At 44.3% G+C, this 14,506-nt stretch overlaps 1 protein-coding gene across 14 annotated transcripts in view; it reads right to left on the reverse strand.

The window, feature by feature from the left end:
- The window catches only part of ABLIM1 (actin binding LIM protein 1), a 328,672-nt gene that overhangs the window by 158,420 nt on the left and 155,746 nt on the right, over window positions 1-14,506 (reverse strand). For all 14 annotated transcript variants that reach the window (XM_070780895.1, XM_070780899.1, XM_070780897.1 and 11 more), the window contains one exon: window positions 1,836-1,970. In XM_070780895.1, coding sequence (XP_070636996.1) covers window positions 1,836-1,970 — 135 coding nt within the window. Of the gene's footprint in view, window positions 1-1,835; window positions 1,971-14,506 lie in introns of those variants that run through there.

Consider the following 14,506-nt stretch of genomic DNA (forward strand, 5'->3'; position numbering starts at 1 on the left):
GGTTAAGGTTAAATGTCTTAGGTCAAGGTAAGGTTAAGGTTAAGCTGGCTAAATATCTCTAAAATCTGTCCCCGAGTCCCTACCACACTTGGTTCTATGTTCCTTACATTACTTCCACCTGGACTACCATAATACCCACCACCTTTCTGGATCTATCTGCCTGCCTCCAGTCTACATCCTGTATTTCTCTCCATCACAGCATTTATTATTCACTATCCTGCGTGCACATGCTCAGTCGCTCAGTCGTGTTGGACTCTTTGAGACCCCATGGACTGTAACCCACCAGGCTCCTCTGTCCCTGGAATTTTCCAGGCAAGAATACCTGAGTGGGTTGCCATTTCCTACTCCAGAGGATCTTCCTGACCCAGGGACTGAACCCAGGTCTCCTGCATTGCAGGCAAATTCTTTACCATCTGAGCCAGTATCTCTTGAAATACCCCCACGAGTTCCTTGACACATGGAGTATGTATTTCATTAACATTGACAAATTGGATATATAACTCTTGGACCAGTAGATTCCAAGATGCCAGACATCTTAGGAAGTAACAGAGGTTCACCAACAAAACTCCTGCTCACCAATCCTGATCCTGGACAGTTTACTGGTTTAAGTTTGTGCTGTGAACTCTAATTCCTCCACTGCAACCCTTTCCCACCTTCATACTTATCTAGCTCTCCTATAAGATGTTCAGTGTCCTCTTTCTTCCTCCTCTTTCAAAATCCAAGAGTCCATCTCTTCTTTTTATTTCCACAGGCATTTGTATCTTAGGGCTTTCTTTCTAATTGTGGAAAGTCACCTCTGGTCCCATTCAAGGGCCTTGGGACATGGTTACTTTGGGGTCAGAGTCCTCATCACAGTTGAAAAGAAACATAAAGGACAGATAAATAAAGAGGTCCTACCATATAGCACAGGGAACTATACTCAACATCCTGTGATAAACCGGAATGGAAAAGAAGATGACAAATAATGTATAACTGAATCATTTAGCTGTACAGCAGATATTAACGTCACATTGTAAATCAACTATGTCATGTCTGAAAGGGACCCTTGAGAGTTCCTTGGACAGCAAGGAGACCAAACCAGTCAATTCTAAAAGAAATCAGTCCTGAATATTCATTGGAAGGACTGATGCTGAAGCTGAAACTCCAATACTTTGGCCCCCTGATGCAAAGAACTGACTCATTGGAAAAGACTCCAATGTTGGGAAAGAGTGAAGGCAGGAGGAGAAGGGGGCGACAGAGGATGAGATGGCTGGATAGCATCACCAGTTCAATGGACATGACTTTGAGCAAACTTTAGGATATGGTGAAGGACAGGGACCTGACCCGCTGCAGTCCATGGAGTCGCAAAGAGTCACACACAACGTAGCGAGTGAACAGCAACATGCCGTGTCATGTCCGTGTCTCAGTCACGAAGTCATGTCAAACTCTTTTGCAACCCCCTGGACTGTAGTCTGCCAGGCTCCACTGTCCATGGAATTTTCCAGGCAATCAAATGTACTTCAATAATATTTAAATGTTTTTTCAATTTTTTTAAAGAACTATAAAGCACAAAACACAAAACTTCATTTCATTGCTCTTTCACAGTTAGTCTTCCCTCTCAGGATGAGGAATCTCAGTGAACACCCAAAGGCCTGTGTACCCCTGGTCTTGGGGCTGGGGCAAACTCAGTATTCCCCTTAACTTCAGTCTATTCCTGAATTAGAGAAGGTGAACAACTTCAGGACTTAGGAGCACATTCAATTATCAACTGGTATGGAGTTAGGGAGATGGGGCTGCCTCCAAGACAAGCAGTGACCGTGACACGCCACGTCTCCAGGAAGCCAGAGGTGCCTTACCTTTGCAGGTGAAACATTTGATGTGGAAATGCTTGGTCTGGACCCGAAGCACTTCCCCTTTGCACGGCTCTCCACATTTATGGCAGTGAATGACAGGCTTCTCTGATGGGTGGTGAGGGTCCTGAGGGTGGGCCACTGAAAGAAAAACAGGAAAGATCCATGTGAGTAGAAAGCATTCCTACAAAAGGAGTCATTGTGGGTGGGCATAAACATGCCCATAATTTTAGTATCAAATGAGCCACATATTGATTCAACAAGCACCAATGGAGCCCCTGCCGCCATGTCATAATCATGGGGATACACAAAGCAAAAAGAGCATTGTGGCTGTAACAGTCCACTGTTGGGGAAAATGCTTATTTCCCTGGGAGCCAGCACTCTTCTCTCTTCTTCCCAAACATCTCGAGGACTATGTATTAAATTTTTGAGTCATTAAGTACATAATCTTGCTTGGTTCAATATGGTGTGATATGTACCTATCTTGATTTAGAAAATGCCTTTGAGCCAGGAGTTCACTGCAGACTGTAAGTTCCCTGAGAATGGGGACTAGTTATTAATAAAGTTCATATATTGTTTCTCCCCACTGGGACTCCTCTTCCCTTCTGCTAGCTCCTCAGAACACAGCAGAGCACTCGTGCACAAAAGGGGCTCAGTCAACATTTATTTCCTTCTTAGCAGGCACTGGCTAGTTCCTCGTCTACCAGACAGTCATTCCTCCTCTTCATTTGGCAGCTCACGGAACCTGTTGGAGGTCTATTGTGAGCCTCCCATTGTGTGCACTGGAGAAGGAAATGGCAACCCACTCCAGTATTCTTGCCTGAAAAATCTCATGGACAGAGGAGCCTGGTGAACTAAAGTCCACGGGGTCACAAAGAGTTGAACATGACTAAAGTGACTTAGTACACATCATGCGCACGGTTCCCGGTACACACTGCAGGTAGTCATTAAAGAAAAAATCAATTAGAAACTGTGTGGACGTCTCTGAACCTCAGACTCCTCTCCTGTAAAATAAGCGGGGTCGGATCTGAGGCTCTTTCCAGGCTCTACAATCATATGATGGGGTTTATAGGGATTATTCTTTCAGTTTCCAGAGTGTAGCCTTCAGAGAATGGAAGTTGTTGTGACCGCCCCGCCCCAGGACAGGATTGCAGGCTCCCCTGACAAAGGACCAAGAGGGAAGACAGCAAGAGGCCACCTGTGACTTGATGCTACCCAAGGGTCTTCACTGAACTTGCCGTTTGTTCAGCCAGAGAATTCAGAGAGGCATTTTTCGCTAGTAAATTCCCCTTTTTCTGATTTGGGTCCTCAGAAGGAGGAATCATGCAATATATAAAAACGTATTGCATAAGTACTGACATGAGCATGATAGGGGATAAGAACAGTGAGCCTAAAATTAATCAACCAGCACAAAGAACAAAGGTCATTTTTTTTTCAAACAGTAAAACCGGGTTGGACGTGGTGAGACAGGGGGGTGTGGGCAGGTATTGCTGAAACTGAACTGCGAAATCACCTCCCAGCAAGGAGCTCTCCGTAACACACCAAGTATAATAGTTCATTGTTTCTCTCGGACCACTGTACCGTTCACATTTCGCCTGGAAAGAGCTTGAGCAAGACAGTCCAAATAGTCCATTACTAGCTAGATTCTCAGGAACAAGGTTCTTCTTGTGAGACTGAGACTAGGAGCAGCTGTAGCTTCGGGTTCAACACCTGATCTGAATTTTCTGCACTGGACCCTGAAGCGTTTGGCAAAGGTGTCAACATCATGATACCCCTGCGTTTCCCTGCTGGGGTCTCTCCTGGAAACCTATATTCACAACCGAAGTCAGTCCTGCCTGAAGGAATTAAGAAGGGACAGGCTTCCAAGATCTCTAAACAAGCACTGACTTCTAAAGTGATGTGCAGTAAGGCCAAAAACCGATTGATCTGGGCATTAAAAAAAAGCTTCCCATAACACTGTCTGCTTTATGCAAGGTTTTTCATGTGTTTGTTTCAAATTCTTGCTTCCAGTACAAATGGAGGAAAATAATATTTATTCAGCATCTGTCTCCAAGTGCCAGGCTCCCCTGTCGGTGAGGTGCTTACACGTGTCATTTTATTCCATCCTCACCACCCTCTCTCAGTCAGGTGGGTAATACTGTTCCCATTTCACAGATGAGGAAACCGAGCCTCAGAGAAGCTGAGCAGCCTGCTCAAAGAACAGTACGTGGAGGCGCAAAGATCCACACCCAGGCCTTTCTGACTCCCAAGCTCATGTTCTTCCTGGGCCATTTGTCTAAATCAGAAATTATTATAAGCCCAGCAATGACTGTTGTAAGTTGGGCAATAATTTATTTAGGTGGGCTCAAGAGCTGTTTCAAAGCTACAACTAGGACTTGGCTTGTAAAGGCTTATACACTGTGTATGGTAAAATATTGCTTGCTGGGCATGGTACCCAGATGGTGATCCTCAAGATAGTGCTGCTGATCCCCTTTAACAGAACCCCCCGTGTCATGTATTAAAAATGCAGATTCCTCCATGCACCCCAGTGTTCACTGCAGCACTATTTACAATAGGTGGGACATGGAAACAACCCATGTCAATCAACAGATGAATGGTTAAAGATGTGGTACATATACACAATAGACTATTACTCAGCCATTAGAAAGAATGAAATAATGCCATTTGCAGCATCATGAATGGGCCTGGAGATTATCATATTAAGTGAAAGAAGTCAGACAGAGAAAGAGAAATAACGTATGATATCTCTTACATGTGGAATCTGAAAAGAAATGATACAGATGACTTACAGACTTATTTTCCTTAAAGAAACCAACTTACAATTCCCAGCGGGGAAGGATGGGGGAAAGGGATAGTTTGGGATGGACATGTACACACTGCTATATTTTAAATGGATATTGTATAAAGTCCTGCCTCCCAGGTGGCTCAGTGGTAAAGAATCTGCAATGCAGGAGACTCAGGTTCCATTCCTGAGTTAGGAAGATCCCTTGGAGAAGGAATTGGCAACCCACTCCAGTATTCTTGCCTGGGAAATCCCATGGACAGAGGAGCCTGGTGGGTTATAGCCCATGGGGTCTCAAAAGAGTCAGACATATTTAGTGACTATGACAACAAGGTCCTACCAAAGGCACAGGGAACTCTGCTCAATGTTATGTGACAGCTGGGATGGGAGGGGAGTTTGGGGAAGAACGTATACATGTATATGTGTGGCTGAGTGCCTTTGCTGTCCACGTGAAACTATCACGACATTGTTAATTAGCTATTAATTAGCTAATTAGCTATCACAACATTAGTTAATCAGCTATTACCAATATAAAATAAAAAGTTAAAAAATAAATAAAAATGAAGATTCCTCAACCCCACTGAACTAGGGGTTAAAGTCAGGAGACCTATCATTTTAGTAAGCTCCTCAGGTGATTCTACACACTACAGTTTAAGAACGATTGTCCCCACAGAATTCAGACAATATTGGGAAGCAAGTTACAGAGTAGAGTTAGAGTGGAAAAAATTAACCCACAAGGCCATCCATCTCAGAAACAATATTAGAACACAGTGGATCTCTTGACCACGAGGGAGAATGCATTTTTGGATGAGAAACTGCATTGCAGTTTCTCTTGACACTTGATTTTTTTATAACTAAGCAAGCTGGCTAGGCTTGCTGAGTAATGATGAGGGAAGGAAAATATCATTTCACTTCTTGGCTCTCCCCTTTGTCTCAACAAAGGTGCCAGGGCAAAGGCTGGCACCAGTCATAAAGTCAGAATTGGGATCAGCATCTGCATTTTGCAAGCATTTCCCTTTGGAAATATATATTACACTGCGAAATCCTCCATGCCCAGAGATGACCTCTGTTTTCACCCAGGGATGAGTGGAGACTTTATCATTTTACTTACTGCTCCATCCCACATCAGCCTAGGCAGACACATCTCAGAACCACCTACATGTGAAGAAATGGGCTTTGCTTGTTAGAGGACAGAATCCAAAGAGCAAAAGAGACTCAGTACTGATTTCTTCCCAACCCAAATCAGGGTAGAGAAAAGAATGTCTCTCCTTTTTCAAGCTCAATAAAGAGGCTTTACATAACTTCCTTTGGCAGTTTGGTTAATACCAAATGTATGTTCTTTGGCTCAATTCTACATTTTTGAAATATGCTGAGTCAGCTGCAATATAAAAATGACATTAATTCTGTACTCCTCTTATTTGCCAGCTGGCCCTGTTCCTACTTTTTCCTTGATTGCTTCATCTTTCAGAGCCTGGGTGGTCCCTCCTTACTCTACTGATAGGGAAAATGAGGAGCCAAGAGCTTACATTCCTTGCCCAAAGTCAGCCCCAAATTATCGGCAGAGGTACACTTAGCACTTGGACTTCCCAAATCTTTCTATTGTACCAAGTAGTCAGTGGTTCATCCCGGAATTTGGGCAGACATGGTTAAAATTGTCCATGGCTTATCAGTTTGTTGCTACAAAAAGAATAATACAATAGAAAACCTGAAGCATGGTTGTGTATCTCCTTAACAGTGAGGAAATGTGTATGAAGAACTAAGAGTCTGTTTGCCTGAAAAGGTAAAAGGATTCCTCCACTCCGGTTTGGAGGGATTCTGGAGACTCAGTTAAGGCAGCCTATTGCAGGCCTAACGTAAATTTCACACTGCCTCTCACAGTCAAGCGAAGCAGGTTAGCCTTATCGCTGAGACTCTAGCATAGAACAGGAACCACAGTTCCATTAGGCTATGTTACTTTGGAAATGCCTACTGGAGATTACAGGCAATGAGGCTGGGACAGGAAGTGGAGATCACTAAGGAAAACTATCACCTTCAGTGTTGTCAAACAGAGGAAATTATAGCCATAAGAGGAAAGCTAAAATGATTAGGTGGAGTCCTTCCTAATATTCAGAACCAGCTTCACCTCATCTAAGTTCCTCCTATCTAGGGGACAGACCATGAAACTAGACCACTAGAATCAGAACATCTGAGAAAGCATATTGGAAATAAAAATCTCTTTAGTGGGTGACTATCATGAGCCTATATGACAGCATTCTTGGTATGCATTATAATTGCCCCAGGCTATCAGAACTATTCACACCCGTCAAGATGGTGGAGTAGAAGGATGTGTGCTCATCTTTTCCTGCGAGAACTCCAAAATTGCAACTGCTGAAAAATGATCAACAGCAGAATGTTGGATCCCACCAATGAAAGATATCCTTTTACTTTGCCCACAAAGGTATGTATGGTCAAAGCTATGGTTTTTCCAGAAGTCACGTATGGATGTGAGAGTTGGACCATTAAGAAAGCTGAGCATTGAAGAATTGATGCTTTTGAACTGTGGTGTTGGAAAAGAATCTTGAGAGTCCCTTGGACTGCAAGGAGATCCAACCAGTCAATCCTAAAGGAAATCAGTCATGAATATTCATTGGAAGGATTGATGCTAAAGCTGAAGCTTCAGTACTTTGGCCACATGATGTTGACTCATTAGAAAAGACCCTGATGCTGGGAAAGATTGAAGACAGAAGGAGAAGGGGATAACAGAGGATAAGATGGTTGGAAGGCATCATCAACTCAACTGACATGAGTTTGAGCAAGCTTCAGGAGCTGGTGATGGACAGGGAAGTCTGGCATGCTGCAATCCATAGGGTTGCAAAGAGTTGGACATGACTGAGCAGCTGAACTGAACTGATTTGAACTATTCAGAGTCTCCCAGGTAATATATTCCCCCTCCCAATTGCCCTTCCCTCTCATTAGCACCATCAGTCTCTCCACCAGCCTTTGAAACCACATCAGGCTTGATGGTTTTCAAAACCCTTCCATCTGCATTATCTCAAGTCACTCTCGCAGGAGACTTATGAGGTAGGAAGAGCAGTAACAGTCAAGCCCATTTTTAAAATAGGCAGACTGAGACTCAGAGGGACAATATGCCTCACCCAAGGTGACACAGCCATGAAACAGAGTTGGCAATAAACCAATGCAGTGCTCTTTACGCCCAAACAAGCCCCTAATCACTGATGCTTGGAACCTCTCAGTCATCCTGAGTCCACCCTCTCATTCATCCCCCAGGAAATTCTGTCCACCCTCCCATCCTTTAGTCATCCCTTTGCTCACCACATAAATCCAGCCTTCAACCCCTTTCTCAAGATTGCTGAGAGTTCCCAGCAGCTTGGCTGTTTTGTCTTCAATGTGGCCTTGGAAGTGTAGGTCACTCAAAGAGGTGGACATCACTCCCCACTCCTTAAGCTCAGGCTGTGCTTGGTGACTTCATTCCAGAGTGGACAGTATGGAAGAGGGGTGGGAGAGAACCTTTACAGTGAACAAATCTGAAAAGCACTACCTCACCTGGGTGATCGAGGTCAACATCAACAATCAACATCATGTTGAGAGTGTGTACTTCTGATATGATGTCATGACAACTGGCACTTTTCCCCCATGACCTTCTTTCCCATAAACTTCATAACCCTAGTCTAATCATGAGAAAATCCCCCAAATGAGGGACTTTGCACAAAAACCTGATTAGTACTCTTCACAGTCATCAAGATCATCAAAAACAAGAAGGAAAGTCACATTGGCGCAGCCAGGAGGAGCTGAAAATGACACGATGACTAAATGCAGTATGGTGTCCTGGATGGAATCCCAGAACAGGAAAAAGACATCAGAAAAAAACAAGAAAATACAAATAAAATGCAGACTTAACAATGTGTCAATCTTGGTTCATTAATTATTACAAAAGAATTATGTTAATACAAGATGTTACTCACATGGAAAACTAGTATATGGAAACTATTATTTTCTCAAATTTTCTGTAAGTCTAAGACTGCTCTAAAAATAAAATTTATTAAAATAAAAACAAAATAACTTCCATTATTTCTCTTAGTCCCAATCTATCAAATCTAAAGTTCTTGGTACTATTTCAGAGATCTTCAATAACATGACCCATGATAGCTATTTAGATATCTAAAAAGGGACTACATTTGTTAAGTACTTCTCACTGTGTTGATTGGTTCTGAACACTAAAGTCCTCTGCTGTCCATTTGTATGAATATACAAAGCCTCCTTTAATGAGGCCTCCTGACTACTTCCTGATCTTCATCTTCCTTGCCTTCACTCACGTCATATGCCTCACTTAGAATAACTTCTCCTTTCCTCATTTGCTTGCTCCTTGGAAGAAAAGTTATGACCAACCTAGATAGCATATTAAAAAGCAGAGACATTACTTTGCCAACAAAGGTCCGTCTAGTCAAAGCTATGGTTTTTCCAGTGGTCATGTATGGATGTAAGAGTTGGACCATAAAGAAAGCTGCTCACTGAAGAATTAATGCTTTTGAACTGTGGTGTTGGAGAAGAATCTTGAGAGTCCCTTGGACTGCAAGGAGATCCAACCAGTCATGACTATTTATTGAAAGAACTGATGCTGAAGCTCCAATACTTGGGCCACCTGATGTGAAAAGCTGACTCATTAGAAAAGACCCTGATGCTGGGAAAGATTGGAGGGCGGGAGGAGAAGGGGACAACAGAGAATGCAATGGCTGAAGGGCATCACCGACTCATTGGACATGAGTTTGAGCAAGCTTCAGGAGATAGTGAAGGACAGGGAAGCCTGGTGTGCTGCAGTCCATGGGGTCACAAAGAATCAGACACGACTGAGTAACTGAACAACGCCTCATCCACTCAAAGCCAACCTGACACACAAGGCCTAGTCCACATCCTGGCTCTTATCTGAAGCTATCACTGTACTTCATATTCATAAAATATTTCATCCTCCTCCAAGTCCTAAAGCACTAAATACCTGCACTGTTGTCCAGCATTTAATTGTCTCTTATTTTGTGTTTGCTTTTGCTTCACAATGCATCAGTCCTGACCCTATAAAATCCCAAGCTCAGTGTTCAATTTCTCCAGATTTTTGGGATTCTTCTGATATCAAATAACCTGAGTTGTTCTCTCTGTGCTCCTCAGTTCAATTTTTAGATCAGGGAAAACAGGGTTACCATTCAATACCACTACTGAGGTACCTCCCCCATGAAGCTAGAGACTCCTGAACATATGACACCGCAAGGTCACTCTGTAACACTATTCTATTATTGCAACAAGAAGAATTTATTGAACACTTACTATGTCCAAGGCCCTGTCATAACTGTTTTATCCCAGCAATGACAGATAATCTTACAACTGCCTTTTGGGGGGAATTATTTCATTATTCCTGTTTTGCAGAGCAGAATACCAAAGCAAGGAGTTCAAAACCTTGTTCGAGATCACTCAGCAAGGAAGTCTTCCGACTCCAAAACCCAGGCTCTGAAGCACTGAGTAGGGGGTTTCCACAGGAAAGTCTTGTGCAGCCTAGACGGAAACCACGCTAGTGTGATGTATTAGATTCTGATTACACAGTTAAGAAATGCTGAATACCCAGCTGCATGAGAATCCCAAAGGTAACACCTGCTAGTAAATAAGCAGATGGGAAATAGCACTTCAAATACCAAAAGTTATTCCAGGCTGCAGTGATTTACGGGAAAAGAACACTTGCAGGGGAAGGGGAACAGACTGAGGAAAAGCAACCCGACTTCAGGAGGACACTGCCTCCGCTCTGAGCAGAGGTCTGGGCTGGAAAATTGTCTCTGGTTAGGACTGGTCTGGATTTGCAATCACACAATGATATTCTGCTGGTGAGCTTGGTTTCTGCCTAAAGCCAGGAGTCCTGTTCTCCTGGGAGTCTACATTTCAGAGAGACGGCTTTTCTCCTAAGAATACTTTCTAAGCTTTACTGCCTTGTTGCTGTTTAGTCCTAAGTCATGAAATGAAGTCGCTCAGTCGTGTCCGACTCTTTGCGACCCCCTGGACTGTAGCCCACCAGGCTCCTCAGTCCATGAAATTTTCCAGGCAAGAGTATTGGAGTGGGTTGCCATTTCCTTCTCCAGGGGATCTTCCTGACCCAGGGATCGAACCAAGGTCTCCCGAATTGCAGGCAGGCGCTTTACCATCTGAGCCACCAGTCTCATCCAACTCTTTTGCGACCCCATGCACTGTAGCCCACAAGGCTCCTCTGCTCCTGGGATTTCCCAGGCAAGAATACTGGAGTGGGTTGCCATTTCCTTCTCCAAGGGATCTTCCTGACCCAGGGATCGAACCCACATCTCCTGCATCGGCAGGTGGATTTTTTACCACTGAACCACCAGGGAAGCCCTTCTACCCCAGTTCCCACTTAATTGTAAACGCGTATCACACAGATGTGTTCTCCCCGTCCTACCACTTCTCTCCACCTCCTACTCCCTTTCTTTATGCTAGAGTGGCACTATTATTGAGCCTAGGAATCAAGAAACTCAAGAGTTTAAATAAATGCATAGAGTGCTTAATTCATAGTTTACCTAAAAGTCTATTTCCTGCTGTGGCAAATGGTAGTTACAGGAAGCTACCCACGGTCACTGTGTCGTTAGTTACCCAAAATGATCCTTCTCTTGAACTGGCTTCCGTGACCTAATTTTCTCCCACTACGTTAGTCTGGTAATCAGGATTATTATTTGGCACAAAGCACAGGGCTGCCTTAGCACAAACCCTCCCAGCGAGCAGTCAGACAGCTCTAACTTTCTGCCACTTTGGGCTTTCCACTTGTAAGAGGTCCCAGTATCTGACGTTTCTTTTCTGAGCCAATGCCATAAGGCCCCTGCTATTCCTCCCAACATAAAAGACACCGTCAGCCATGGGGCAGCTGGGATCCTGATTATAGAAACAGCCCAGGCTCTAATCCAGTTAATCTGATTCCCCCAAGGCAAAGAGGTGCTAGGATAATAAAAATTCAGCTAGAAAACTTCCTCTGTGTAAATCATAGGATGCTTCTACCCTGCCATGCTAGCCCTGTCTTTTACATATAAAGGTTAATCTTAGAAGGGGTTTAACATCAGCTTGGGTGTCTTATCCTCCTGCTTCTAAAAGACTGACTCCCTCGACACACCTTTTGGTTGAGATGACTCACTTAAGGCAACACCCTTCTTTGACCTCTCCTAGTCCATCTCTGCGGAGGAGGCAATGGCACCCCACTCCAGTACTCTTGCCTGGAAAATCCCATGGACGGAGGAGCCTGGTGGGCTGCAGTTAATGGGGTCACCAAGAGTCGGATACGACTGAGCGACTTCACTTTCACTTTTCACTTTCATGTATTGGAGAAGGAAATGGGGACCCAGGTTCTTGCCTGGATAACCCCAGGGATGGGGGAGCCTGGTGGGCTGCCGTCTATGGGGTCGCACAGAGTCGGACACGACTGAAGTGACTTAGCAGCAGCAGCAGTACCAGTCCATCTCTGACAGCACTGAGTGATTTCACTTCGAAGCACAGTCATGGGTAAAAAGCCCCACCTCTCCTCTTGAACAGTAATTAGAAAGGACCTTGGGTTAGCAGTTAGGAGACTCCCAATCCTGCCTCGCCTGCCATGTGCCTCCACTGCCCCGAGGCCACACAAAAGGGCTTAAGAATACCTCACAGGGTGGAAATGGAGACATGAGGTCATCTTCTCATGGGAGCCCCCACAGCGTTGGCCTGACACGTCGATGCCCGAGTCAGCTGAATGTCGGGAGAGGCAGTCACCAAGCCCTATGAGCAGGAATTGCTAAAGGATAATAAAATTCCCTGCTGAAATGTGATACAGCCTTTTAAGGTCACCCAGGGCTCTCAAATTGTCCCTGTACCAGCAATTCCATTTAGAAATGGATCAAGTTGAAAGATTGGGCTGTGACTTCAGCCTGAAGCCTGCTGCCAGAACACCACATCTTTTTGGACTGCTGGAAGAGCCACCTCTGTGCTGACTCTGAGATTGGGACTGATGCTGGCCCCCCTGGGGCCATTGAGGGTACTCAGGTGAAGACTGAGGGTCATAGGCTATCAGCATTTAGGCCTCAGGCCCTGGGATGGGGTTTAACTTTAGGCCTGAAATCACCATGGCCTTCACCTACTAATTGCAAATCCAGACACTTAAGAGGGGTTTAAAAAAACAAAGAACCAAGAAGTTGATTCAGGACCAGGATGCTTCCCAGCTGTGTTTGCCTTTTTGATTTTTGGCTACTTCTACTTATTAGTGCATTCGGAATTACTAATTCATTAAACAGTATTTTAACAGCCACTATGGGGGTGGGACCTTTCTGTCTAGTTAGAAAAACACGTTTTTTGGACTTCCCTGGTGGCTCAGACAGTAAAGTGTCTGCGGGAGACACGGTTTCAATCCCTGGGTGGGGAAGATGACCTGGAGAAGGAAATGGCAACCCACTCCAGTATTCTTGCCTGGAAAATCCCATGGACGGGGGAGCCTGGTAGGCTACAGTCCATGGGGTCGCAAAGAGTTGGACACGACTGAGTGACTTCACTATTACTTTCACTTTCATGGAGAAGAAAGTAGGGAAAACCACTAGACCATTCAGGTATGACCTAAATAAAATCCCTTATGATTATACAGTGGAAGTGAGAAATAGATTCAAGGGATTAGATCTGATAGACAGAGTGCCTGAAGAACTATGGACAGAGGTTCGTGACATTGTACAGGAGGCAGGGATCAAGACCATTCCCAAGAAAAAGAAATGCAAAAAGGCAAAATGGTTGTCTCAGGAGGCCTTACAAATAGCTGTGAAAAGAAGAGAAGCAAAAAGCAAAGGAGAAAAGGAAAGATATAAGCATCTGAATGCAGAGTTCCAAAGAATAGCAAGGAGAGATAAGAAAGCCTTCCTCAGCAATCAATGCAAAGAAACAGAGGAAAACAACAGAATGGGAAAGACTAGAGATCTCTTCAAGAAAATTAGAGATACTAAGGGAACACTTCATGCAAAGATGGGCTCGATAAAGGACAGAAATGGTATGGACCTAACAGAAGCAGAAGATATTAAGAAGAGGTGGCAAGAATACACAGAAGAACTGTACAAAAAAGATCTTCATGACCAAGATAATCACGATGGTGTGATCACTCACCTAGAGCCAGACATCCTGGAATCTGAAGTCAAGTGGGCCTTAGGAAGCATCACTATGAACAAAGCTAGTGGAGGTGATGGAATTCCAATTGAGGTATTTCAAATCCTAAAAGATGATGCTGTGAAAGTGCTGCACTCAATATGCCAGCAAATTTGGAAAACTCAGCAGTGGCCACAGGAAAAGGTCAGCTTTCATTCCAATCCCAAAGAAAGGCAATGCCAAAGAATGCTCAAACTACCACACAATTGCACTCATCTCACACGCTAGTAAAGTAATGCTCAAAATTCTCCAAGCCAGGCTTCAGCAATACGTGAACCGTGAACTTCCAGATGTTCAAACTGGCTTTAGAAAAGGCAGAGGAACCAGAGATCAAATTGCCAACATCTGCTGGATCATCAAAAAGCAAGAGAGTTCCAGAAAAACATCTATTTCTGCTTTATTGACTATGCCAAAGCCTTTGCCTGTGTGGATCACAATAAACTGTGGAAAATTTTGAAAGAGATGGGAATACCAGACCACCTGACCTGCCTCTTGAGAAATCTGTATGCAGGTCAGGAAGCAATAGTTAGAACTGGACATGGATCAACAGACTGGTTCCAAATAGGAATAGGGCTTCCCTGGTGGCTCAGATGGTAAAGCATCAGCCCGCAATGCGGGAGACCCGGGTTCAATCCCTGGTTTGGGAAGATCCCCTGGAGAAGGAAATGGCAATCCACTCCAGTATTCTGGCCAGGAGAATCCCATGGACAGAGGA

Source organism: Bos indicus, chromosome 26 (genome assembly GCF_029378745.1).
Source record: "Bos indicus isolate NIAB-ARS_2022 breed Sahiwal x Tharparkar chromosome 26, NIAB-ARS_B.indTharparkar_mat_pri_1.0, whole genome shotgun sequence".
In the NCBI taxonomy this organism is placed as follows: Eukaryota; Metazoa; Chordata; class Mammalia; order Artiodactyla; family Bovidae; genus Bos; species Bos indicus.